Source organism: Chrysemys picta, chromosome 4 (genome assembly GCF_011386835.1).
Source record: "Chrysemys picta bellii isolate R12L10 chromosome 4, ASM1138683v2, whole genome shotgun sequence".
Taxonomy (NCBI): domain Eukaryota; kingdom Metazoa; phylum Chordata; order Testudines; family Emydidae; genus Chrysemys; species Chrysemys picta.
Window position 1 is genome coordinate 61,497,687 of NC_088794.1, and position 27,165 is coordinate 61,524,851.

Here is a 27,165-nt window from a genome sequence, read left to right on the forward strand (position 1 = left end):
TTGCGTTGTCTGTCATGACTGATACCCATCTCCCCTCCAAGTGAACCTGGAATGTCTGGCATACCAGACAGACTGCCCTCAGCTCTCTGACGTTGATATGAAGTAAGAGCTCCACTTGGGACCAGAGATCCTGAGCTCCCCTAGGTGCGCTCCCCAACCCATTGCTGACGCCTCTGTCACCAGTGAAAGGGATGGCTGAGGTCTGGAGAAGGGAATACCTGCACAAATCGCTTGTGGGTGTGCCACCATAGGAGAGACTCGAGAACCAGCCGGGGTAGAGTGGCAACCATGTCTAGATCGTCCCAAATTGGTCGACACACCAAGGTTATCCACGCCTGAAGAGGTCTGAGCCTCAGTCTGGCATGCTGTACTGTGACAGGTCGCCCCCCTCCAGTACACCTAATGTACTGGGGTACCACTGAGCCGGCCTGTTCCACTAGCCTGGGCTCCCTTACACTGTCCTGCTGAGCCAGGCCTTCAAGCCTCCTCCAGCACACACACAGGTAGGGACACACCTAGCTGCAGAAAGAAACAGACATTGAAATCAGCTCTGCATGGGAAGACTCAAATAGGGAATTGCCCAGCACTGAAGTGCACACCCCTCTCTGGAGTGTAAACTCCAACTTGTATTGTCTTGCGCTCCACAGAGAACTGTACAGAGTAAGCAAATAAAATTCACTCTTTCTCAATGTGGAGGAAGATATGCATAGCTTTTTGCCTCCCCGTTATGAATTCCACAAACTGGTTTCAGAGAAAACAAAAACAAGTTTATTAACTACAAAATAGATTTTGAGTGAGTATAAGGGTTATCAAACAGATCAAAGCAGATTACCCAGCAAATGAAACAAACACACAAGCTAAGCTTAATACTAAAGAAACTGGTTACAAGTAGTAATTTCTCACCCTAAATGTTGTGTAAGAGAGAATGCAGTGTTTCTTAAAGGCAAACTGCTCTTGCTTGCAGCTTAAAACTCCAGGTTTTTTTCTCACAGGCTAGACACCGTCCCAGCCTGGGCTCAGCTCTTTCCCCTTCCCACCCGCTCTTTGTCTTTGTTTCTTAGATATTACCAGCAGTCATCCTGGGCAGGGATTCAGTGAAGAACAACCTTGATTAAGTCACTCTCCGGCCCTAAATGGGTTTTACATATGGCAGAAACCCTTTGTTTTCCAATGTGGTTCCCCCATCCCCCTCAGTGGAAAAATACTGGCACTCTATTATGGAGTCCAGTACCAGGTGACTTTGATCACATGACTGCAGCGTCAAAGCAGCCATGAGTCAGAGGCTATCTGTAGCATGCCAGGATGGTGGGAGATTACCACGCTGAAAGACCTATTGTTTTTCCTAATGGGCCATTCAGACTGATTGCATTCTGTCTGGTGTGCATTCCCCAGGAGCAAACACTTTTGTAGTACAGATGTATAGTCAATATTCCTAACTTTAGATACAAAAATAATACATGCATACCAATAGGATCATCATATTCAGGAAATCATAACCTTTCCAATGATATCTCACAAGACCCATTTTGCATAAAATACATCTTAGAGATGCTATAATCATATAACAATATTTCTATGAAGAATATGGGGTGTAGTGTCACATGTACTACTCCATGTGGCCAATGAGCTTTAGGCAATTCCTTGCTTTGGTGGTAGGGAACTGCCTGAAACCTTGTATGATGTCGCACAGGGTATGGAAATGCAGCTTTGGGAGATATGCTCTTGCCTGTGTTGAGTCCAACACTGCCCTTATGAACTCTATCCGCTGAACAGGGGACAGGGTTGACTTCTGTACGTTCAATAGAAGATTGCTCTTATGAGGCTCACATGCGCCTCCACTTGAGCTTTGGAGCAACCCTTGACCAGCCAGTCATCGAGGTATGGGAACACCTGCACCTGACACTTGCGCAAGAAAGAAGCTACAACTGCCATGCACTTGGTAAATACTCAAGGTGCCACTGACAAGACGAAAGGAAGGACTGTGAACTGACAGTGATTGTGGTTCACCACAAACCTGAGATGCCTTCTGTGGGACGGCGTTATTGAAATATGAAAGTAAGCGTCCTTCAAATCGAGGGCGACATAATAGTCCCCCGGATTCAGGGAAGGGATAATGGAGGCCAAAGAGACCATGCGAAACTTCAGTTTCTTTATGAACTTGTTGAGGTCTAGGATAGACCTGAGGCCACCTTTGGCTTTCGATATTCAGAAATACCAGGAATAAAAATCCCTGCCCTTCAACTCCTGAGTTACCTTTTCCACCGCTCCCACACTTAGGAGCATGTGCACCTCCTACATGAGAAGCTGCTCGTGAGAGGGGTCCTGAAGAGGGAAGATGAAGAAGGGTGGAAGGGAGGGAGGGAGCTGAACTGGAAAGAGTATCCCCTTTCTACCGGGTGGAGCACCCAGAGATCTGATGTAATTCAGGCCCACCCAGGGTAGAAATGGAATAGTCGGCACGGGAAGGTAGGGATGGATGGGTCCAGAGTTTGGATTGGTGCGTTGCCCTCAGGCGCACCTTCCAAAGGTCTGCTTTTGACTTGAGGACTGTTTTGCTTGGCCAGAGCCCAGAGCCCTGAGCCCTCCTTCTATTATTTCTATTACGCCTTCTAGTGAAGTCTTGCCTGCTCTGAAGGTGGTAAAATTGAGACGGGGCTGCAGTTTAAAGTGCCTCCGATGCGTAGATGGAGTGTGAAGCCCCCCAGTAGAGTAAATTTTTCTCCCAAAGACATCCAGCTTTTTTGCATCACTGTTGCTGGGTGATGGGCCCTGGTGTGCTTGGGGGGCGGTGGTGTATAAAAATGTTCGAATCCCTTAGAGCAGAGGTGGGCAAACTAGAGCCTGCGGGACCGTCCTGCTCAGCCCCCGAGCTCTGGCCCAGGAGGCTAGCCCCCAACCCCTCCCCTGCTGTCCCCCCGCCCCCACAACCTCAGCTTGCTTGCTCCATCGCCGGCGCAATGCTCTGGGCGGCAGGGCTCTGAGCTCCTGGGGCAGCGCAGCTGCAGAGCCTGGCCTGATCTGGTGCTCTGTGCTGCGCGGTGGCGTGGCCCAGCTTCAGCTGGGCGGCGCGGCTGTAGCACCGCCAGCCACCGGTGCTCCAGGCAGTGCGGTAAGGGGGCAGAAAGCAGGGGGGTGTTGGATAGAGGGCAGGAAAGTTCGGGGTGGTGGTTGGGGGCAGAGGTGTGAATAGGGGTCGGGGCAGTCGGGGGGGAATAGGGGGTTGAATGGGGGCAGGGGTCCTGGGGGGGGGTGTCCGTCAGGAATGAGAGGAGAGGTTGGATGGGGCGATGGGGGTCCAGGGGCGGTCAGAGGACAGGGAGCGGGGGTGTGTGGATGGGGCAGGGGTCCCATAGGGGCCGTCAGGGAACGGGGGGGTTGGATGGGGCAGAAGTCCTGAAAGGATTGCGGGGGCAGATAGGAGGTGGGGGCCGGGCCACGACCCCCTCCCCTAACTGGCCCTCCATACAATTTACGAAACCCGATGCAGCCCTCAGGCCAAGAAGTTTGCCCGCCCCTGCCTTAGAGGAAATGAAATAATTTCTCTAGGTTCTCTTCACTGTCGGTGGCAGGGAGGCAGGGGTCTGCCAGTGTCTTGGTGGTCTCCTGTATAGTTTTTATGAGCGGGAGGGCAACCCGAGAGGGGCTCGAGGGTGCCAGAATGTCCACCATGGGATCCAATGTCTCAGCCACCTCCTCGACCCCGATCCCCAGGTTCTGGGTCACCCTGCTCAGGAGCTGATGGAGGACCCTATTAATCTCTAGTGCAGGAGCCTGGGAGGTTCCAGCCACTGCCTCATCTGGTGAAGATCAGGATGAGGCTCTATCTGGGACCTGCGCTTGTTCCTGACCCTCGGCACCGAGGGGATCGTGTGATACCGGGTCTTCCGGTATGGTGACTGGACCTGCGCTGAGGAGGATGGTGGAGGCGCGTGGGATACTGAAGCCACCGACACAAACCTCCTAGACTGGGGACCCCCGGCTTTGTTGGAATGCCCAGGGAGTATAAAAAGACCACTGCGTTGGAGCCTGCCATTGCACAGGCCACAGCATCAGGTGGAATTGCTGCCTCTCCCTGTGCCACCTCAATCGTCTGTGCTCCGATCTAAGTCGGCTTCGCCTAGACCTAAAGGACTCAGACTCCAATTGGGAGGATTCACTGTAGGAGGATCATGGGGGAGCAGTGCCGACCGATGCGGCTCTCCTGCCCGTCCGCTGCTAGAAGATGCCAGTGACCGGTGCCATGGGGATGGCAACTGGCGCAGTACAATTGCTGGCTTGCCTTGGGACAGCACCGAGTCTGTCGGGTGCCCTGTCTCGCTAAGGTGGAGAGGCGGTACCGTGAAGGCAATGAGCTCTCTGGCAGCCTCAAAGGTCACTGGCGTAGATGGCAATTACAACGCCTGCTCACGACCATCCCGGAGAGGGGAGTCTCAGGGGCCTGGACTCGACTGGTCCCTCAGTGGGCAGGAGTCGATGGAGCCCGACTAGGCAGTGCTGCGCTTACGTGGCCCAACACGGGTCTCACTATGCCAGAGTCTTTCCGTGCCAGTCAGGACGTGGGTTAGCGCCCTGTGTCAGGCATCATCTTTTTGTGGGGCACAAGAGACTGGGAACAGTGCTGCACACTGCTCTGCATGGAGCCCTTGTGCGGAGAACTCTGTCTGTGCCGAGGGTCTCTATCTGAGTCCCTACTCGGTGCTGAAACTTCTCGTGTCGACTCCAGAGCACTATGCACCGATGTCAAGGTGCTCGGCGTTCACTCAGCTAACCCTGAGTCCCAGTGGGGACTGAAGGCAGCTTCTATAAGGAGTATCTTCAACCATTGATCCCTCTTCCTTTTGGGTCCTGGGGTGAAATCCCCTGCAGATTCTATAACCGTCTTCTTGATGTGCTTCGCCCAGGCACTATAAGCAGGAAGTGTGGGGGTCACTCCTAGGCATAGGTTTGCCACACACAGCGCAGAGTTTAAACCCTGGGGACCAAGGCATGCCCTGGTACTGGGGGGTGGACGGACAGGAGGGGTACCCCCAGATGAAATCTTATAAAAGACTAACTATATACTAACTACTACTATTACTAACTACTAATTTAACTATTTACAGGAGAAGTCTTAAGACTGCTGAGAGGTTTGCTGAAGCAAGAGAGAATGAGCATTCCGGCTAAATGTGACAGGCGGTAAGAAGAAACTGAAGTGGCAGCAGGTTGGCAGGGCCATATATTTGGCGCCAGGGAGGGAAAAACCTCTAGGGGAAAACCTTCCGGCTGCCATGCACACGGCGCGCACATACCCAATTGGAATCGACATGAGCAATCACTCGAAGAACTGATTGTTCCTTCCTTAATGGATTACTTTGCATTTGTCCTCATTGAATTTCATTCCCTCAGACCATTTCTCCAGTTTGTCCAGATCATTTTGAATTTTAATCCTAACCACCAAAGCACTTGCAACCCCTCCCAGCTTGGTACAGTCCACAAACTTTATAAGCACACTCTGTGCCATTATCTAAATCATTGAAGAAGATATTGAACAGAACCAGACCCTCCTGTGGATAATACAGGCCTAAATTTTTTAAATAATCCTAATAAGTGACAGGGAAGTGCATCAATTGCCAGTGAGCCTTATGAAGCTCTTAATGGCCTTCACAACACCAACCACCCCATCGGCTTCAGGAGATTTGCTGGGCCTCCCCCCACCCTCAGAATAGCAAGGGCCCCCCCCCGCCAAAGATTGAGTCCCCACTGTGAGCCATAGAAGGCTCGCGCCCACTCCATTAACCTAAAGACACTCATTAAAAGCCTCCTGAACTGCATGAGCCTTAGGATGCTAGTGGGACTTTGCACACACCTCCTGCAAACCTTAGTGCATTCTTCAGGGGCCAGCCAAACTACCTCCCCCAGCAAGCCTCATTAAGGCAGTTTTCTCTCCAATGAACCCTGAGCGGGTTAGCACTGGGGCTGATTTTATTGTCACTCATTAGTATGTACCAAGCCTAATAAGGCTCCTAGGACCTTGGGAGTGGTTATGAGGAACCCCAATGAGCCTACGAAGATTTGCAGGAAGTGAGGTTATTTCTCCTCTTAAGGCTCACTGATAAGTCTCTTAATATCTGTAGAAGGGATAGAATATCCTGCTGTACTGCCTCCCCATGTCCTCTTCTTCATTGTCTCCATGTTCTCACCCGCATATTCTCTTACTCTTTTGAACCCCATGCCCACACCACCCAAACACCCTCTTCTGGTTTTCCTCTTCAGTCCATAAGAAATGAGCACCTGAGGAGGTCTGCAGGAATGGTGGTACTGAGGCTACCAGGGGGTTGCAGGGCAGGGGCATTTCCACCCACCTTTAAAAGCTTAATCCAACAAACAATGTTAATGCTCACACTACACTTGTTCCTATGTTAGGATACAGCAAAAATCAGAAGAATTCTCTGTGAGGAACTTATCAGCCATCTCCATGTGATAACTCAAAATATAAACTTATCTTTCCCTTCATCATTTTCTTTTTAATTTATAAATATAGTCTTGGGTGTTCTTGGCTTTTTTTTTTTTTTTTTTTTTTAATGACACTTAGGTTTTTAGGTTTTCAGTAGTTAGTTGGTGGCTTACTTTAAACTCAGAGCCAATGAGCTATTTGCACGTTACTATTTAAACTCCCAACTTTTAAAATTAGAATTTTGGACTTTCTGGACTAAGGCAAACCTACCTCAAACTCAGGCTTAATTTACCAATTTTAAGACAAACATTGTTTTGCCTTGGGGATGGGTGGGGAACCAGAGAGGGCAATATCAGGCTTTCCAGAGAAATTCAGCTGAAAATTTAATTATAGAATGGTTACTGCCCCTTTCTAATATCCACTAAAAAACAACACTGAGCTAACACTATCTACACAACACAGGATATTTATGTGACAATAAGTAGGTATCTATTAGACTGAGATGTCTTTTCTTCCCCTTTCCCCACCTAATACTGGCCGTTGAAAACAATTCTAAATCAGAGGCATTCTAAATCAGAGGGGATAATGAAAAATCCACACACAAATAGAAACAAGAGGGGATATCTGAATTCAGCAGCATGAAGCCAATGAAGAAGTCCACCCAAATTTATTTTTTATAACTCATCTGGAATTGTTGTAACCGGAAAAAGAATTTTAATCGAAAACAATTTCAGGGCTGAAGTGCTGGCAACTGCTAGTTTATTCTAGGGAGAGCAGAGAACACTACTGCTATATGTAACTGTAGATATCTTTACATGGGTCAGGAATTTTTTTCACATTTTTGATTCTAACACAAAACTCACAAGTTCTTCGTTTTACCCTAGTTGCATCGCCAGAAAGAAATTACAATTAATTTGCATTATGTGCCTAATGCTGTGAGATAGCCCACCACTTATTCCATTATCATTGCTATCCAGATTGCCTGTCTCCTTACCAATGCTCAGCACCACTGTTTTTAGCCTGCTCAGCTTCCTGTAAGTGTCTCGTAGCTGCTGCAGCCAAAGCAGTTGCACTCTCATTCTGGAAATCAGCAGCTACAGCCTGGGTAAAAGAAATAATGACTGTCACTCTGTTTCTTTGTACAGGTGCATTTTAAACACTCTTTTTGCAGCTGTTATACTTCAAACTAGCCGGTACAAACTGTATGTAAGGGACAGTAGCAATTTTTGTAACAATCAAGTTGTAATTCAATACCATTTGGGTCCTTTAGACACAGAACACATTTCTTACCAGCAACAAGTCCTGTGCAGCAATCCTTACTGTATAGGAAAAAGTGTCGTCATCTTCATCCTCCACAAATTGCTGTGGATTTGCAGTCCAGACTTTTATCTGAAACAAAAGCAGGGGGAAAATCATAATAGTTCAGTGTCATCTGGATGACCTTGAACACTGGAGTGACAAATGGAATAAAATTCAGTAGTATCAAGTGCAGAGTCATGCATTTAGGGTCTAATAAGAATTTCTGTTACAAGCTGGGGCTCATCAGGTGCAAGCAACAGAGACCTGGGAGCATGGGATGATCACAGGATGACTATGAGCCACCAGTTGATGTGGCCATGAAAAAGGCAAACACGATCCTATGATGTATTAGGTGAGGCATTTCCAATAGAGATAGAGAAATATTAATGCCATTGTACAAGGCATTAGTAGGACCTCATTTGGAATACTGTGTACAGTTCTCATCACCTATGCTCAAGAAAGATTAAACTATACCGGAACAGGTGCAGAGAAGAGCTACTAGTCTGATAAGGAGAGTGGACAGCCTATCTTAAGAGGGGAGATTGAAAGAGTTTAGCTTGTTTAGTCTAGCAAAACAAAGACTGGAAGAAGATATGATTGTTCTATAAACACATTAGGGAGTAAACACCAGGAAGGGTGAAGAACTATTGAAACTGAAGGCAAGAACAAATGGATATAAACTGGCCATGAAGAAATTCAGGCTGGAAATTAGAAGGTTTCTAACCATCAGAGGGTGAAGTTCTGGAATAGCCCTCTAACAGGAATCGTGGGGGCAAAACACTTATTTAGTTTTGAGAGAGCTGGACAAATTTATGAGATGGAAACTTTTTTAAAGACACCATAACAGAGGCTCAACTTAAATGTATACCCCAAATTTAAGAACATAGTAAGAAAACCTAAAAAGAGCCACCACGACTAAACAAAGTAAAAGAAGCAGTGAGAGGCAAAAAGGCATCCTTTAAAAAGTTGAATCCTAATGAGGAAAATAGAAAGGAGCATAAACTCTGGGAAACGAAATGTAGGTCCCTCACCAAAGGCTCTTAAGCAAACAGTCATGGGATAAGAGAGAAGGTTCTCTCATGGACTGGTAACTGGTTAAAAGATAGGAAACACAGGGTAGATATAAAGGGTCAGTTTTCAGAATGGAAAGAGGTAATAGTGGTGTCCCCCAGGGGTCTGTACTGGGCCCAGTCCTATTTAACATATTCATAAATGATCTGGAAAACCGGGTAAACAGTGAGGTGGCAAAATTTGCAAATGATACAAAACTACTCAAAATAGTTAAATCCCAGGCAGACTGCGAAGAGCTACAAAAGGATCTCTCAAAACTGGGTGACTGGGCAACAAAATGGCAGATTGAATTCAATGTTGATCAATGCAAAGTAATGCACATTAGAAAACATAATCCCAACTATATTTTTATAAAATTATGGGGTCTAAATTATCTGTTACCACTCAAGAAAGATCTTGAAGTCATTGTGGATAGTTCTCTGAAAACATCCACTCAACGTGCCGCAGCAGTCAAAAAAGCAGACAATGTTGGGAATCATTGAGAAAGGGATAGATAAGACAGAAAATATCCATGGTACGCCCACATCTTGAATACTGCATGCAGATGTGGTTGCCCCATCTCTAAAAAGATATATTGGACTTGGAAAAGGTTTAGAAAAGGGCCACAAAAATGATTAGGGGTATGGAACGGCTGCCCTATGAGGAGAGATTAAAAAGACCGGGACTTTTCAGCTTGAAAAAGAGATGACTGGGGGGGGGGGGGGGGGGGTATGATAGAGGTCTAGAAAATCATGACTGGCGTGGAGAAAGTAAATAAGAGTGTTATTTACTCATTCTCATAACACAAGAACTAGGGGTTACCCGATATAATTAATAGGCAGCAGGTTTAAAACAAACAAAAGGAAGTATTTTTTCACACAACATAAAGTCAACCTGTGGAACTCCTTGCCAGAGGATGTTGTGAAGGCCAAGACTATAACAGAGTTCAAAAAAGAACTAGATAAATTCATGGGGGATAGGTCCATCAATGGCTATTAGCCAGGATGGGGAGGGATGGAATCATAGAATCATAGAATATCAGAGTTGGAAGGGACCTCAAGAGATCATCTAGTCCAACCCCCTGCTCAAAGCAGGACCAATTCCCAGCTAAATCATCCCAGCCAGGGCTTTGTCAAGCCGGGCCTTAAAAACCTCCAAGGAAGGAGACTCCACCACCTCCCTAGGTAACGCATTCCAGTGTTTCACCACCCTCCTAGTGAAATAGTTTTTCCTGATATCCAACCTGGACCTCCCCCACTGCAACTTGAGACCATTGCTCCTTGTTCTGTCATCTGCCACCACTGAGAACAGCCGAGCTCCATCCTCTTTGGAACCCCCCTTCAGGTAGTTGAAGGCTGCTATCAAATCCCCCCTCATTCTTCTCTTCTGGAGACTAAACAATCCCAGTTCCCTCAGCCTCTCCTCATAAGTCATGTGCTCCAGACCCCTAATCATTTTTGTTGCCCTCCGCTGGACTCTTTCCAATTTTTCCACATCCTTCTTGTAGTGTGAGGCCCAAAACTGGACACAGTATTCCAGATGAGGCCTCACCAATGTCGAATAAAGGGGAACGATCACGTTCCTCGATCTGCTGGCAATGCCCCTACTTATACGGCCCAAAATGCCGTTAGCCTTCTTGGCAACAAGAGCACACTGTTGACTCATATCCAGCTTCTCGTCCACTGTGACCCCTAGGTCCTTTTCTGCAGAACTGCTACCTAGCCATTCGGTCCCTAGTCTGTAGCAGTGCATGGGATTCTTCCGTCCTAAGTGCAGGACTGTGCACTTGTCCTTGTTGAACCTCATCAGGTTTTTTTCGGCCCAATCCTCTAATTTGTCTAGGTCCCTCTGTATCCGATCCCTACCCTCTAGTGTATCTACCACGCCTCCTAGTTTAGTGTCATCTGCAAACTTGCTGAGAGTGCAGTCCACACCATCCTCCAGATCATTAATAAAGATATTAAACAAAACCGGCCCCAGGACCGACCCTTGGGGCACTCCGCTTGAAACCGGCTGCCAACTAGACATGGAGCCATTGATCACTACCCGTTGAGCCAGACGATCTAGCCAGCTTTCTATCCACCTTATAGTCCATTCATCCAGCCCATACTTCTTTAACTTGGCGGCAAGAATACTGTGGGAGACCGTATCAAAAGCTTTGCTAAAATCAAGGAATAACACATCCACTGCTTTCCCCTCATCCACAGAGCCAGTTATCTCATCATAGAAGGCAATTAGGTTAGTCAGGCACGACTTCCCCTTCGTGAATCCATGCTAACTGTTCCTGATCACTTTCCTCTCCTCTAAATGTTTCATAATTGATTCCTTGAGGACCTGCTCCATGATTTTTCCAGGGACTGAGGTGAGGCTGACTGGCCTGTAGTGCCCCGGATCCTCCTTCTTCCCTTTTTTAAAGATGGGCACTACATTAGCCTTGATGGGCACTACATTAGCCTTAGATGGTGTCCTTAGCCTCTGTTTGCCAGAAGCTGGGAATGGGTGACAAGGAATGGATCACTTGATGTTTACCTGTTCTGTTCATTCCCTCTGGGGAATCTGGCATTGGCCACTGTCGGAAGACGGGATACTGGGCTAGATGGATCTTTGGTCTAATTCAGTATGGCCGCCCTTATGTTCTTATGTTTGTGACGGAGGGAGAGGGGGAGAAGGGCTTCAGCAATTACAAGCAGCGGTCAGAAAGGAATTCCCTTCCCCACAGTGTATTCTCGGAGGTTTTTTTTGTTTGTTTTTTTTAAGTCTGCTTTCTCTGAAGCATCAGGAATGGCCATGACTGGAGACAGGCCACTAGGTGGGGTGAGCCAGGGCTCTGAGATAGCATCAGCAGTCTGTCTCTCTCGAGTCCTTGTCTGGCTGATTCTTGCTCACAGTCTCAGGATCTAACAGATTGCCATATGGGGGGTCAGGAAGAAATTTCCCCCCAGGACAGAATGAAAGTGACCCTGAGGGTTTTTGCCTTCCCCTCCAGAGTGTGGGTATAGGTCACTTGCCAGGATTATCTGTGTGTCTCTCATTTAATCGTTACCCTGCCATTATCGGGGCCTCTAGCACTGGGTCACCTTGATCCCTCCTATTCTCTGCCTGTGGCACACAATAGTATAGTCTCCTGTGGGACTCATTTACTTTGGTCTCATTTCTGTTGGGTTTAGTGTGTGGTGCTAGGTGGCATTGGTGGCCTGTGATATACAGGAGATCAGACAAGATTATCTAGTGGTTCCTTCTGGCCTTAACCTCTATGACTAATAAACATAGGAAATAAACAGAAGACACCTATTCAGTTATCATGATTAAGGCTGTGAATCATTCACGGAAGTCATGGCTTCCGTGACCTCCATGAATTTTGCAGTGCTGGTGTGGCTGACCCCAGGACCACACCAGCAGCTGGAGAAGCCTCGGGCCAGCCGCTGCTCTGGCAGTCCCAGGCAGCTGGTCCCTGGCACTGCCCTGGAACAGTGGTCCAGGACTGCTGGGGGACCCAACCCCCCTCAGCGGCAGTCTTCAGGAGCACCCCCCTCCCAGCAGAGAAGATTTAGTCACAGGTATTTTTAGTAAAAGTCATGGACAGGTCATGGGGCCGTGACTTTTTGTTTATTGCCCGTAACCTGTCCATGACTTTTACTAAAATGCCCGTGACTAAAAAATAGCCTTAATCATAACTCCTTCCCACCTAAATCCTTTCTAGTGCTTCATCTGCTAGTTTAATCTCTCATGTGAACAGGATTCCATTGTTTGCCTCTTTTACTTTCTACATGTTCACTTACCTGCTCCTCTGTGATCTGCATGTAGAGAATGATGTAATATATCAGCTCTGGCAAAGCTTTCTTCACTGTGCTTTTAAATTTGTGATTTTCCAACAAGGCATGTACAAACTCAAATATGCTGAACACTAGGTTTTCAAAGCCCAAGACTTCACCTGAACCAAGAAACAAGGGGAAAGTTTCACAACTGACTGTGTCGAATCATGGACCTGCATAAATGACTGGCAAATATTAATATTACAGTCTGTTAACAGGTCAGGCAGGATAATCTCTGGTCTCGCTCCTGGGGTAGTGAGAGCTGGGACTACTGCTGAGACAACACTGTTCCACCTTAGGAGAAGCCTGCCACCCCTTGCATTTCATAGCACCCTCTTGGAATGATTAAGTGGCAACACTGTCCAGTTTTGACAGAAGTCCTGTGTTCGTCATGGTCAAGGAGATAAAAATTACACATATGGCCAGGGATTTTCTAACAGACAAGGAAATTATTGCATTTTTAAAAGAATGTAACCAGTGTCCCTTTAACAATAGCCTTACTCTTCAATACTAGCTGGAAAATCAATGAATCCTTTGGTGTAACTCACAGAACATCAAACCCCACTCCACCACCACAGTTGCATATAAGCGAACAGTATATACAGAAACAGGAATACAAATTTGTCTAGGTCATTGTTCTGAAATCAGTACTTGTTTAGATGCGTTTCCCTACTCTCTCCCTACAGAGAACAGAAGTGTATCATTACTAGCACTTACCATCAGAATCCACAGGGTCCTCTACCTCTTCTGTATAATTCACTTCTGTTCTCACATAGGTATAGCAAGTAGTTAAGTAAATAAGAGCAACCGTTTAGCTTACACATTATTAGAGGATTGCTTCTATTCAGTAACAAACCCACTCAAATTATTAAGTCTTTATATGATTTCCTAAAGCAAATAAGTTTTCACATTACAGCAAAAAGTCATCATTGTATTTCAAGTAGAATAATTAAACATGAAATGTATAAAAGCAAGAGTAACCTGTATTAATTTTTCCAAGTAGATTTGTTAAAGACAGACAATATAATTATGTTCATTGGCAGATTTCAGATGACATCTTTTGATTCAGTTTAAAAATCCACTGAGGATAGTGTGTGGATGAGAGAAGGTATGATCTAAAACTTCATTCTCACTAATGAGATTTTAATATCAATGGAACCACAGGGCAGAAAGTTTGGTTTCTAACTGAAAATTTACACCAGCAAAAAAAGGGGAGAAAGTCTAAGGCCTTGGCTACAGTTACCCGCTAGTTCGACGGCTGGAAATCGAACTTCTGGGTTCGACTTATCGCGTCTAGTCTGGACGCGATAAGTCGAACCCGGAAGTGCTCGCCGTCGACTGCGGTACTCCAGCTCGGCGAGAGGAGTACCGCGGAGTCGACGGGGGAGCCTGCCTGCCGAGTGTGGACCAAGGTAAGTTCGAACTAAGGTACTTCGACTTCAGCTACGTTATTCACGTAGCTGAAGTTGCGTACCTTAGTTCGAATTAGGGGGGTAGTGTAGACCAAGCCTAAGAGAAAGATCCAAGTTACAAGTCAAATTAAGAGTGATCCACTAGAAAATATTTTAGTGATACTGACATCCAAAACACCATTCTGTGAAGCTAAAACCTTCAAGCAATTCTTTTTACTCCTTTTAATCCTCTATGCTCCTAAACGTAGCTGTATACACCATCCAACATATAGCAGCAAGATTTTAGAACACAAGATGTTCCGATTAGCCCGTTACTCAATGATGGGGGGGGGGGGGACGACAATAACAGAAAATGTAGAAATGGTAGAGGTGCTTAATGACTTTGTTTTGGTTTTCACCAACAAGGTTGGTGGCAATTGGACGTCTAACATAGTGAATGCCAGTGAAAATGAGGTAGGATCAGAGTATAAAATAGGGAAAGAACAAGTCAAAAATGACTTAGACAAGTTAGATGTTTTCAAATCACCAGGGCCTGCTTAAATGCATCCTAGACTGCTCAAAGAGCTGACTGAGGAGATATCTGAGCCATGAGAATTTATCTTTGAAAAGTCATGGAAGACGGGAGACATTCCAGAATACAGGAAAAGGGCAAATATAGTGCCCAACTATAAAAGACAAGCTGGGGAATTACAGACCAGTCATCTTAACTTCTGTACCCGGAAAGATAATGGAGCAAATAATTAAGAAATCAATTTGCAAACACCTAGAAGATAATGAGGTGATAAGTAACAGTCAGCATGGATTTGTCAAGAACAAATCGTGTTAAACCAACCTGATACCCTGTAAAAGAGAGCTAACAAGCCTTGTGGATAGGGAAGAAGCAGTAGATGTGGTATATCTTGACTTTAGTAAAGCTTTTGATACTGTCTCGCATGACCTTCTCATAAACAAACTAGGGAAATACTACCAAGATGGAGCCACTATAAGGTGGAAAACCGTTCCCAGGGAGTAGCTATCAGTGGTTCACAGTCATGCTGAAAGGGCATAATGAGTGGGGGGATCAATTCTGGGTCTGGTTCTGTTCAGGATCTTCATCAATGATTTAGATAATGACAGAGAGTACATGTATAAAGTTTGCGGACGATACCAAGCTGGGAGTGGTTGCAAGTGCTTTGGAGGATAGGATTAAAATTCAAAATCATCTGGATAAACTGGAGAAATGGTCTGAAGTAAATAGGATGAAATTCAATAAGGACAAATGCAAAGTACTCCACTTAGGAAGGAACAATCAGTTGCACACATAAAAAAAGGGAAATGACTGCCTAGGAAGGAGTACTGTGGAAACGGATCTGGGGATCATAGTGGATCAAAAGCTAAATATGAGAGTCAACAGTGTAATGCTGTTGCAAAAAAAGCGAACATCATTCTAAGATGTATTAGCAGGAGTATTGTAAACAAGACACGAGAAGTAATTCTTCTGCTCTACTCTGCGCTGATTAGGCCTCAGCTAGAGTACTGTGTCCAGTTCTGGGTGCCACATTTCAGGAAAGATGTAGACAAATTGAAGAAAGTCCAGAGAAGAGCAACAAAAGTGATTAAAAGTCTAGAAAATATGACCTGTGAAGGAAGATTGAAAGAACTGGGTTTGTTGAGTCTGGAGAAGAGAAGACAGAGGAGACATGATAACCTTTTTCAAGTACATAAAAGGTTGTTACAAGGAGGAGGGAGAAAAATTGTTCTTCTTAACCTCTGAGGATAGGACAAGAAGCAATGGGCTTAAATTGCAGCACGGACGGTTTAGGTTGGACATTAGGAAACACTTCCTAACTGTCAGGGTGGTTAAGCACAAGAATAAATTGCCTAGGGAGGTTGTGGAATCGCCATCATTGGGGATTTTTAAGAGCAGGTTGGACAAACACCTGTCAGGGATGGTATAGAAATACGTAGTCCTGCCTTGAGCGCAGGGGACTGGACTAGATGATTCCTCAAGGTCCCTTCCAGTTTTATGACAAAAGAAGAGAAAGACCATGCCTGGGCTATTGATATAAAGTGGCCTGGGACTCTGCAATCTCTAGAAGAACCATAGCCTCTCCAGTCAAAAGGGTGAGTGTGGAATTCCTTCACTCACTTCTTTAACTACTACTGAAATACGGTGTCCAGTTCTGATGTTCACACTTTTTTTAAAAAGGTAGTAAAATATGGGTTCAGAGAAGAGCTACAAGATTCTTCGACCATGGGATGGTGGTTCCAAGAAGGAGGAGTGCTAGGCAGAGACAGGCTCCACCTAACGAAGAGAGGGAAGAGCATCTTCGCAAGCAGGCTGGCTAACCTAGTGAGGAGGGCTTTTAACTAGGTTCACTGGGGGAAGGAGACCAAAGCCCTGAGGTAAGTGGGGAAATGGGATATCGGGAGGAAGCACGAGCAGGAGTGTGCAAGAGGGGAGGACTCCTGTCTCAGACTGAGAAAGCAGGACAATCAGCGAGTTATCTTAAGTGCTTATACACAAATGCAAGAAGCCTGGGAAACAAGCAGGGAGAACTGGAAGTCCTGGCACAGTCAAGGAACTATGATGTCATTGGAATAACAGAGACTTGGTGGGATAACTCACATGACTGGGAGTACTGTCATGGACGGATATAAACTGTTCACGACGGACAGGTAGGGCAGAAAAGGTGGGGGAGTTGCCTTGTATGTAAGAGAGGAGTATGACTGCTCAGAGCTCCGGTATGAAACTGCAGAAAAACCTGAGAGTCTCTGGATTAAGTTTAGAAGTGTGAGCAACAAGGGTGATGTCTTGGTGGGAGTCTGCTATAGACCACCAGACCAGAGGAATGAGATGGACGAGATTTTCTTCCAGCAACTAGCAGAAGTTACTAGATCGCAGGCACTGGTTCTCATGGGAGACTTTAATCACCCTGATATCTGCTGGGAGAGCAATACAGCAGTGCACAGACAATCCAGGAAGTTTTTGGAAAGCGTAGGGAACAATTTCCTGGTGCAATTGCTGGAGGAACCAACTAGGGGCAGAGCTCTTCTAAACCTGCTGCTCACAACCCGGGAAGAATTAGTAGGGGAAGCAAAAGTGCATGGGAACCTGGGAGGCAGTGACCATGAGATGGTTGAGTTCAGGATCCTGACACAAGGAAGAAAGGAGAACAGCAGAATACGGACCCTGGACTTCAGAACAGCAGACCGACTCCCTCAGGGAACTGATGGGCAGGATCCCCTGGGAGAATAACATGAGGGGGAAATGAGTCCAGGTGAGCTGGCTGTATTTTAAAAAATCCTTATCGAGGTTGCATAAAAAAAACCCATCCCGATGTGTAGAAAGAACAGTAAATATGGCAGGCGACCAGCTTGGCTTAACAGTGAAATCCTTGCTGATCTAAAACGCAAAAAAGAAGCTTACAAGAAGTGGAAGATTGGACAAATGACCAGGGAGGAGTATAAAAATATTGCTCAGGCATGCAGGAGTGAAATCAGGAAGGCCAAATCACACTTGGAGTTCCAGCTAGCAAGAGCTGTTAAGAGTAACAAGAAGGGTTTCTTCAGGTATGTTAGCAACAAGAAGAAAGTCAAGGAAAGTGTGGGCCCCTTACTGAATGAGGGAAGTAATCTAGTGACAAAGGATGTGGAAAAAGCTAATGTACTCAATGATTTTTTTGCCTCTGTCTTCACAAACAAGGTCAGCTCCCAGACTGCTGCACTGGGCAGGACAGTATGGGGAGGAGGTGACCAGCCCTCTGTGGAGAAAGAAGTGGTTCGGGACTATTTAGAAAAACTGGACGTGCACAAGTCCATGGGGCCGGATGCGCTGCATCTGAGGGTGCTAAAGGAGTTGGCGGATATAATTGCAGAGCCATTGGCCATTATCTTTGAAAACTCATGGCAATCGCGGGAGGTCCCGGATGACTGGAAAAAGGCTAATGTAGTCCCCATCTTTAAAAAAGGGAAGGAGGAAGATCCAGGGAACTACAGGCCAGTCAGCCTCACCTCAGTCCCTGGAAAAATCATGGAGCAGGTCCTCAAGGAATCAATTCTGAAGCGCTTAGAGGAGAGGAAAGTGATCAGGAACAGTCAGCATGGATTCACCAAGGGCAAGTCATGCCTGACTAACCTAATTGCCTCCTATGAGGCGATAAATAGATCTGTGGATGAGGGGAAAGCAGTGGATGTGTTATTACTTGACTTTTGCAAAGCTTTTGATACGGTCTTCCACAGTATTCTTGCCAGCAAGTTAAAGAAGTATGGGCTGGATGAATGGACTATAAGGTGGATAGAAAGCTAGCTAGATAGTCGGGCTCAACGGGTAGTGATTAATGGCTCCATGTCTAGTTGGCAGCCAGTATCAAGCAGAGTGCTCCAAGGGTCGGTCCTTGGGCCGGTTTTGTTCAATATCTTCATTAATGATCTGGAGGATGGCGTGGACTGCACTCTCAGCAAGTTTGCAGATGACACTAAACTAGGAGGCGTGGTAGATACACTAGAGGTTAGGGATCGGATACAGAGGGACCTAGACAAATTAGAGGATTGGGCCGAAAAAAACCTGATGAGGTTCAACAAGGACAAGTGCACAGTCCTGCACTTAGGACGGAAGAATCCCATGCACTGCTACAGACTAGGGACCGAATGGCTAGGTAGCAGTTCTGCAGAAAAGGACCTAGGGGTCACAGTGGATGAGAAGCTGGATATGAGTCAACAGTGTGCTCTTGTTGCCAAGAAGGTTAACGGCATTTTGGGCTGTAGAAGTAGGGGCATTGCCAGCAGATCGAGGAACGTGATCGTTCCCCTTTATTCGACATTGGTGAGGCCTCATCTGGAATACTGTGTCCAGTTTTGGTCCCCACACTACAAGAAGGATGTGGAAAAATTGGAAAGGGTCCAGCGGAGGGCAACAAAAATGATTAGGGGTCTGGAACACATGACTTATGAGGAGAGGCTGAGGGAACTGGGATTGTTTAGTCTCCAGAAGAGAAGAATGAGGGGGGATTTGATAGCAGCCTTCAACTACCTGAAGGGGGGTTCCAAAGAGGATGGAGCTCGGCTGTTCTCAGTGGTGGCAGATGACAGAACAAGGAGCAATGGTCTCAAGTTGCAGTGGGGGAGGTCCAGGTTGGATATCAGGAAAAACTATTTCACTAGGAGGGTGGTGAAACACTGGAATGCGTTACCTAGGGAGGTGGTGGAGTCTCCTTCCTTGGAGGTTTTTAAGGCCCGGCTTGACAAAGCCCTGGCTGGGATGATTTAGCTGGGAATTGGTCCTGCTTTGAGCAGGGGGGGTTGGACTAGTTGACCTCTTGAGGTCCCTTCCAACTCTGATATTCTATGATTCTATGAAATCAAATCCACCCTGCCACAGACTTCCCATGAAACTTCAGGCTTGTTTACACAAGACCCATAATTCACACTACTGGGGTGTGATTTGAGAGCACATCAGTGCATTGTGCTTTAAATCCCCATGTAGTACCTGCTAGCATCCATTGATGTAGTTGTGTTTGAAACAGGATTACATCAATGCACACTTAGAACACACCAGCAGAGTCCACACAGGGGAGATAGAGTGCAGTACTCTACAAATCATAGCCCCATAGTGCAAACTCTGGGGCCATGTAGACAAGCCCTTTATTATTATTTTTTTTAATTAGAATGACCATAATCTACTTGTCACGGTCCCCTCCTGATACCTACATGTAGGTAGGTCCAATCGCACTGAGTAACATTAGTATGAATTTAAATACCAACCAGGTTTGCAGTAGAGTAATCTAGCAAAATTGGCCTGAGCCAAGTAGCAAGGTGTTAGATCAGGCACACCTTAGGAAATTACTTTGACCCCCCAGCTCTAGAAGAAATGCTCTAGTTTAACCACAGGTTAACAGGCATGATGCAGGAATTACTGGGTGAAATTCTTGGACTATTGATCACAATGGTCCATTTTGGTTTTAAAAATCTATGAATTAGTTGGTAACACAGTAAGGGCAGTAAGTTATTTGAGACTTATGTAACCAATTGTTTCTTTTGTTTCCTGTCATGGTAAACTGATTGCTTTTCAATTTGCCTACAGCTATGTACAAGATCTGTGCACAAGATCTGTGTACAATTGCTTTCTTCTTATGAGACGCCTCAAGAGCTCTTTTATTCTATTTTAAACCACACACCATTAGGAAAAAGGATATAAGGCTGCACTTTCTGTAAGTGTATTCCAAACAATCGGCAGAATCTGCTGCATGGAGGAAACCATGTGTTTAGGATAGTTCTTCACTAGGGCTGTCACGGCCTGGAAAACAAAAACATCAATGGAACAATTCATTGATAAATTCATTCAATGTATCAGATTAAAGAAGTTAGAACAAGTCACCTTGGCAAAATACTTCCTTCAAAAATCTCAAATATTCTGCTCACATTTGCTCTTTGGCAAGGACTGAAAGGCTCAGAGGAGAATAGGATATGAACAGGATTTTAATAGTATGCTAGTGCTGAGATATTGTGGTAAATAAGCACAATAAAAAGCCATTTGATGCAGACAGATTAAAAAATTATCACATTTAGATCACTATTTTAAACATGGTTCAGGCCACTGGTTACCCTCTGATGGCTTTTCCGTCAACTACCACCTCTAACTCTGCATCCTTGTCAGTGTCAGAGATACAGGGTGTCAGAACCTGAACTGCTGATACCCACAGGGATTGATCCTCTTTAGGTCTGTAGCCAAGGATAAAACTTATCAGGTATATTCAGGATGTAGAAGTGAAATATAAACATTAATTAATGTTGTAATACTGGGCCTACATGCCTCAGACCGGCAAGATATTTAACTTATCCAAACAAGGCCTCCGATCTAAAGATTGGTTAGCTTTTCACATCAGCCTATGTGTGACTATGTCACAAGATAAGACAGTCACATGAATAGATGTATTAACTGCTGATATTTAGGAAATATATACAGTAATGTACCAGTTAAAGTATTTTGGAGATTTTTGCAAATACAGTAGAACCCATTTATCTGGTCTAATTGGGACCAGGGCCAGATCAAATAATCAAAAGTGGAGTCCTGGGTGTTCAGTAAATGCAGAGGGCCAATTAAGGGAGGGTCAAATAAACAGGGTTCTACTGTATAGGCATCAAGTTATGGTGACTGATTAATGTAAACTGTAATGAGTATAAGGGGAACTAACAAGTTAACTTATGAAAAATAGGGCACCCCAAACATAGTTAAGTGTGGAAGTTCAAATAAGGAAATGGGGTTGAAACCTCCATAAATAGGTATGAACCCCAGTGGGCAACAGCGTAACACCTTTAAAAACTGTATCCCAGCCTGCATGCCTTGGAAATGCCACAACGAAATCCACTGGTGACTGTAACAATGAAGACAAGGGGGAAGGCTTCCCAGCAGGAAATGTGAGTGATCACAGTCATAGGGCTAAACACTTTGCACTCACTCTCTATCTGCTGTTGTATTTCAGTGTTTGTGGGAGTTATTTAGTGGATTTGTTAAAAAGGGAACTTGTGGTAAATTGCAAATTTTCTCATCTACTCCCCAGGTCTCTCATTCTAATGACACTGATAATAATTTTCCTGATGCTGTAACTGCTCAGGAGACCAAACCCTTATTGACCACTGCAGACTAAGATTAATGAATACATAAACTTTGTAATGTTTCCTCAGTTAGGCCAGAGGTCAAGGATGAAGCATTACGAAGTTTGTACTACCTATGTCTACGTTCCATTATTAAATTCGTAAATCCACCATTTTCCATCAGTGCAAATCATTGAAACCACAAAGTAGCTTCTTGTCAATTTTGTATCTCTCCCTGTCTGGTCCATGTCCCTGCCTGTAACCAGTCCCTTGGGAGTGACATCCTCCCCCCTTTAGTGTGCCGAGATCCACACAGTTCCCCCCAGGGCAGGCCTGCATCCTCCAAGACTCTGAAATCGTGCCATTGGACATTGTCAATCCCACTCTCTCTCCATGGCTCTCTGGACTGAATCCAGCCAAGCCAAGCCAGACCCCTATGGGAGATCTGTCCGTTACTCCTTCAGGGTGCAATGCTCCCTGTAAGTATTTGCAGTGACACCAGGCAGCATTTTCAAAACAAGGTAACGATACATTAGTCACCTGGAAAACAGAATCTGAAAGTCATAGAATCATAGAATATCAGGGCTGGAAGGGACCCTCAGGAGGTCATCTAGTCCAACCCCCTGCTCAAAGCAGGACCAATTTCCAGACAGATTTTTGCCCCAGTTCCCTAAGTGGCCCCCTCAAGGATTGAACTCACAACCCTGGGTTTAGCAGGCCAAGGCTCAAGCCACTGAGCTATCCCTCCCTCCTCAGGGTAGCAAAGAGGGGCAATGGTTAAGACAGAGTTCAAACTGGACACCACCAAGTCAGCTACAGTAGAATCTCAGAATTACGAACACCATAACTGAACAAAAATTATGGTCATTCTTTCAAAAGTTTACAACTGAACAATGACTTAATACAGCTTTGAAACTTTACTATGCAGAAGAAAAATGCTGCTTTCCCTTTATCATGTTTAACACAGTACTATACTGTATCTACTTTTTTTTTTTTCCTGTCTCTGCTGCTGCCTGATTGTGTACTTCTGGTTCAAATGATGTGTGTGGTTGACTGGGCAGTTCGTAACTCTGGTGTGCATAACTCTGAGGTTCTACTGTATACAACTGGAGAAGCCATCTTGGCACACACATTCTCTCTCTCTTTCTCTGTCTCTTTTGTCCCAGGTGTGTGTGAATGTTGTATCTGTGAGCTCCACTCTTAACAGATCCACCTGACACCCCATTGTTCTCCTGCTCTGCTCTTTGGCCTCTGCTCTGCCTTCCTGCAAAGGGGTGGGGAGGGGGGATCTCCTTCCTCTTGCTCAGAGGTGGGCAAACTAAGGCCCGTGGGCCAGATGTGGCCCACTGGACCCTCCTGTCTGGCCCCTGAGCTCCTGGCCCGGGAGGCTAGCCCCCAGCCCCTCCCCTGCTGTCCCCCCTCCCCTGCAGCCTCAGCTCACGCCAGCGAAATGCTCTGGGCAGCAGGGCTGCGAGCTCTTGTCAGGCAGCGCAGCTGCAGAGCAGAGGCCTGACACGGTGCTCTCTGCTGCCCTGTAATGTGACTGGCTCCAGCCGGAAGGCATGGCTGCCTGTCCTGGTGCTGTGGGCGGCACGGTTGTAGCACCGCCAGCCACCGGTGCTCCAGGCAGCGCAGTAAGGGGGCAGGGAGTGTGGTGGGGGGGGTTGGATAGAGGGCAGGGGAGTTCAGGATGATGGTCAGGGGATGGGAGTGTGGATAGGGGTCGGGGCGGTCAGAGGACGGGGAACAGGGGGGTTGAATGGAGGCAGGAATCCCGGGGGGGAGGCAGTCAGGAAGGAGAGGGGGGGTTGGATGGGGTGGCAGGGGACAGTCAGGGGCAGGGTTCTGGGGGCAGTCAGGGGACAGAGAGAAGGGGTGGTTGGATGGAGCAGGTGTTCCATTTTTGTTCCTTTCCCCTAAATCCTGTTATATACTGGACAGGGAACATCCTCAAATGTCTGGAAAGAGCCTAGCTCATAGTGGGCACGATCGTAAGCAAACAGTAGCAGCATAGAGTGCTAAAGCCAGATATTCTCAGTAAAAGAGTTCTGGCAGGTACTGGTTAATGTGTTTTATTCCTCAACAGTATGTCTACAAATTGTAGTGCTGCTGAAATCTTTCCAAAAATATTGGAAACTACCTAATTTTCTACATACAAAAACTGAGAAGGAGAGAGAATTAGCATTAATCAGTTAATCTGTTCCAGGTAACAGTAAGAAAAACATAAGCATAACTTTCCCTACCACCTTAACGTTCAGTTGGACCATGAATGTCTAAATCTTCTTTTTTAGATTTCATGTGGTAGTAAAGAAATACTACAGTAATACTCTGATGGTACTTTGAAAATGTCACTTAATTGGAGCCTTCGTGATGTAAGTTACTGCATACTAAGTATATTGCACCCAAAATCCCTTGTATTATGTTCTTTGTATGCTTCAAACCCATTTATCAGACTATTTTTGCAAGAAATGTCAGCTAATCTGCAGTGAAATAATTAACAATCGTGATATTTAAACTGTCATCCTTAGGTTTTTGAATCAACAACCTGCATAGGGTAAATCATTAAGACTCTCAGCTATTGATTCAGATGGTCTTTCTGAGTCTGTGGACAACACTGCAACAAATTGCATTCACATTTTCAGGTTAATATTAAACCATGAGGGATATAAACAATCTTGTTATATGAAAACTTAGATTCTTGAGTAGCTATCTGACAACAAACCCTATTTATCAATGAACACTGCAGTATAATTAGAAATGGTGATGACTAATAGGTCAAAAAAAATTAACACCTTAAACTTTTTAAATGTAGCCAGTTCCTTAAATGTACTACCGTACTAGTGATGACCCCTGGCTTTGCTGCTCAAGTTTATGGTAAGTGAGAGTAAGGGTGCGTGAGCATGTGTATTGTGCTGGGAGATCATGTTGATTTGTGCTAAGCTGTGTCTGGAGGTTGTTCTGGGACACTACTGATATTTGCAGGTGGCGAATGCAAGGTGTGTGCTGTGATGAGAGGCTACATGTATTTGGGGTATTTTGTGTCACCTGGGTGTGGCAGTTGGGCCAAGTAATCAAACATCTGTGCAATCTCCCTCATACAACCAAGGGAATATGCAATTTAGCTGTAGAGCAACCAAAATGATTGGTGGAGTTACCGCTGATATCCCAATGGTCTAGGATTCTTGGCATGGCATAGATACATGCCTTACGGTTGCTGTACATCATACAAGTAATTCCTAAAGTCAAAATGGCTGAGAACTTAACATTTTGCTGTAACAGACCATGAATTCCAGTGATGATTGAACATAGTGATATTCTGAACAGAAAGTTCTCAAACATGCTTGTAGCGGTTTCCAGGCATTCTAGGTATCAGAGTGGCATACAGACAGGTGATTACCTATATAAGAAGATTCCAAGGTTATCTAGAAGTAAATCTTTTCAAATCTTGAAACTCACGAATCTGCTTGGAGGGATCCAAAAAAAGCTAGAAACACAAAACAATTTCTTAAAGGAGACTTTCTAAATTTATAAATTTACTTATTAAAGACTTACTTGAAAATTCTCCAAAAGTTTTATTTGTAGCCCTCATGGTTCAGCCTGAACAGCTAAGAGCGACTATAAGAGATGGCTGATTTGGAACCTTTTAATCCAACATTAGAAACAGTTGTTGCTATCTCCTTGCTGCGAACCGAGGAGACATCAACAGAGGGAGTTTGCCTGGGGGGAGTTCCCACAGCGTTTTTGCCTTTCTGATTTCTGTGAGCAGTAAATACAACACCTGAAGAGGCTCTTAGAAGGAAGACAATCTGGATAGTAAGCGATCAGCTGTTGTGATCTGCACAGGATACGCCATATTTGTCTTTCTCCCAGAAGATAGAAGTGACTTCGTCTGTATGAAGTGCAAGCTGGTCTCCATATTGGAAGAGAAGGTTAAAGGACTAGAGACCCAAGAATCAACTCTGTGTTGCATCAGAGAAAATGAAGACTTTCTGGATAGCATGCTGAAGAATCAGAGAGGGCAGTGCAGAATGGTGGCTTTTCTCTGCTTGCTTTACCTGTAAAGGTCTTTAAAAAAAAACACAACACACCCAGGTAAAGGAACGGGAGTGGGCACCTGACCAAAAGAGCCAATGGGAAGGCTAGAACTTTTTTAAATGGGGAAAAATCTTCCCCTTTGTGTCTGTTGTTGTTCTCCGGAGAGCAGAGAGACAGAGCAGCAATGCGGTAAGCAGCTTTAAAACCAGGTATGAAAAAGCATCAATTCATACCTCAAACCTACTTATCTGAAACCCCAGATATGTAAGTAAATCAGGGAATGTCTAGAAAGATGCAATTAGGGTTATTTCTTATTAGCTTGTGGACTCCTCTGTGCTAACCCCAAATGTTTTTTGTTTTGCTTGTAACCTTTAAGCTGGACCTCAAGAAGGTTATTCTTGATGTTTAATTTTTGTAAGTGGGTTTTTTAAATCTAGTAAAAGCCTAAGTTCCAAATATATTTCCTTTCTTTGTTTTTAGTAAAAGTTACTTTTTTTTTTTTTAAGAACAGAATTGGATTTTTGTGTCCCTAAGAGATTTGTGCATATGTTGTTTAATTAGCTGGTGGCAACCGCTGATTTCCTTTGTTTTTTCTCAGCTGTTCCCTGGAGGTGGGGGGAAAGGAATTGAGGGTACCCCACAGTAAGGAATTCCCAAGTGTTCCTTCCTGGGTTCTCAAAAGAGGTGTTTTGGGGCTTGGCTTGGCTGGATTCAGTCCAGAGAGCCATGGAGAGAGAGTGGGATTGACAATGTCCAATGGCACGATTTCAGAGTCTTGCAGGATGCAGGCCTGCCCTGGGGGGAACTGTGTGGATCTCGGCACACTAAAGGGGGGAGGATGTCACTCCCAAGGGACTGGTTACAGGCAGGGACGTGGACCAGACAGGGAGAGATACAAAATTGACAAGAAGCTACTTTGTGGTTTCAATGATTTGCACTGATGGAAAATGGTGGATTTACGAATTTAATAATGGAACGTAGACATAGGTAGTACAAACTTCGTAATGCTTCATCCTTGACCTCTGGCCTAACTGAGGAAACATTACAAAGTTTATGTATTCATTAATCTTAGTCTGCAGTGGTCAATAAGGGTTTGGTCTCCTGAGCAGTTACAGCATCTACCCATCCAAGGTCAGAGAGAAGCTATAACTTAGACTGGAGTTTAATACCAGTCTGGTGTGGCCAATTATAAATTTTTAAAATCCTTGCAGGCCCCCACCTTCTGCACTCGAAGTGCCAGAGTGGGGAATCAACCTTGACAAGGATAAAGGAGTTTGAGGCGCAAGTTGTGTTCTTGTCCCTGTTGAAGGACAAGGCCCAGGTAGGGACCATCAAATGGTGGAAGTAAATGTGTGGTTGCGCAGGTGGTGTTGGAGAGAAGGCTTTGGATTCTTCGACCATGGGATGTTGTTCCAGAATGGAGACTTGCTAAGAAGAGATGGGATCCCCCTAACGAAGAGAGGGAAGAGCATCTTTGCAGGCAAGCTTGCTAACCTAGTGAGGAGAGCTTTAAACTAGGTTCGCCAGGGGATGGAGACCTAAGCCCTGAGGT

The 27,165-nt window shown here is 45.4% G+C and overlaps 1 protein-coding gene across 23 annotated transcripts in view; it reads right to left on the bottom strand.

Moving 5' to 3' along the window:
* The window catches only part of IPO9 (importin 9), a 257,420-nt gene that overhangs the window by 160,984 nt on the left and 69,271 nt on the right, over positions 1 to 27,165 (bottom strand). For all 23 annotated transcript variants that reach the window (XM_065595104.1, XM_065595109.1, XM_065595107.1 and 20 more), the window contains 5 exons: positions 20,180 to 20,280; positions 13,312 to 13,370; positions 12,562 to 12,713; positions 7,724 to 7,822; positions 7,428 to 7,534 (listed from right to left, as the gene is read on the bottom strand). In XM_065595104.1, the coding sequence (XP_065451176.1) occupies positions 7,428 to 7,534; positions 7,724 to 7,822; positions 12,562 to 12,713; positions 13,312 to 13,370; positions 20,180 to 20,280 (518 nt within the window). The remainder of the gene's footprint in view (positions 1 to 7,427; positions 7,535 to 7,723; positions 7,823 to 12,561; positions 12,714 to 13,311; positions 13,371 to 20,179; positions 20,281 to 27,165) is intronic.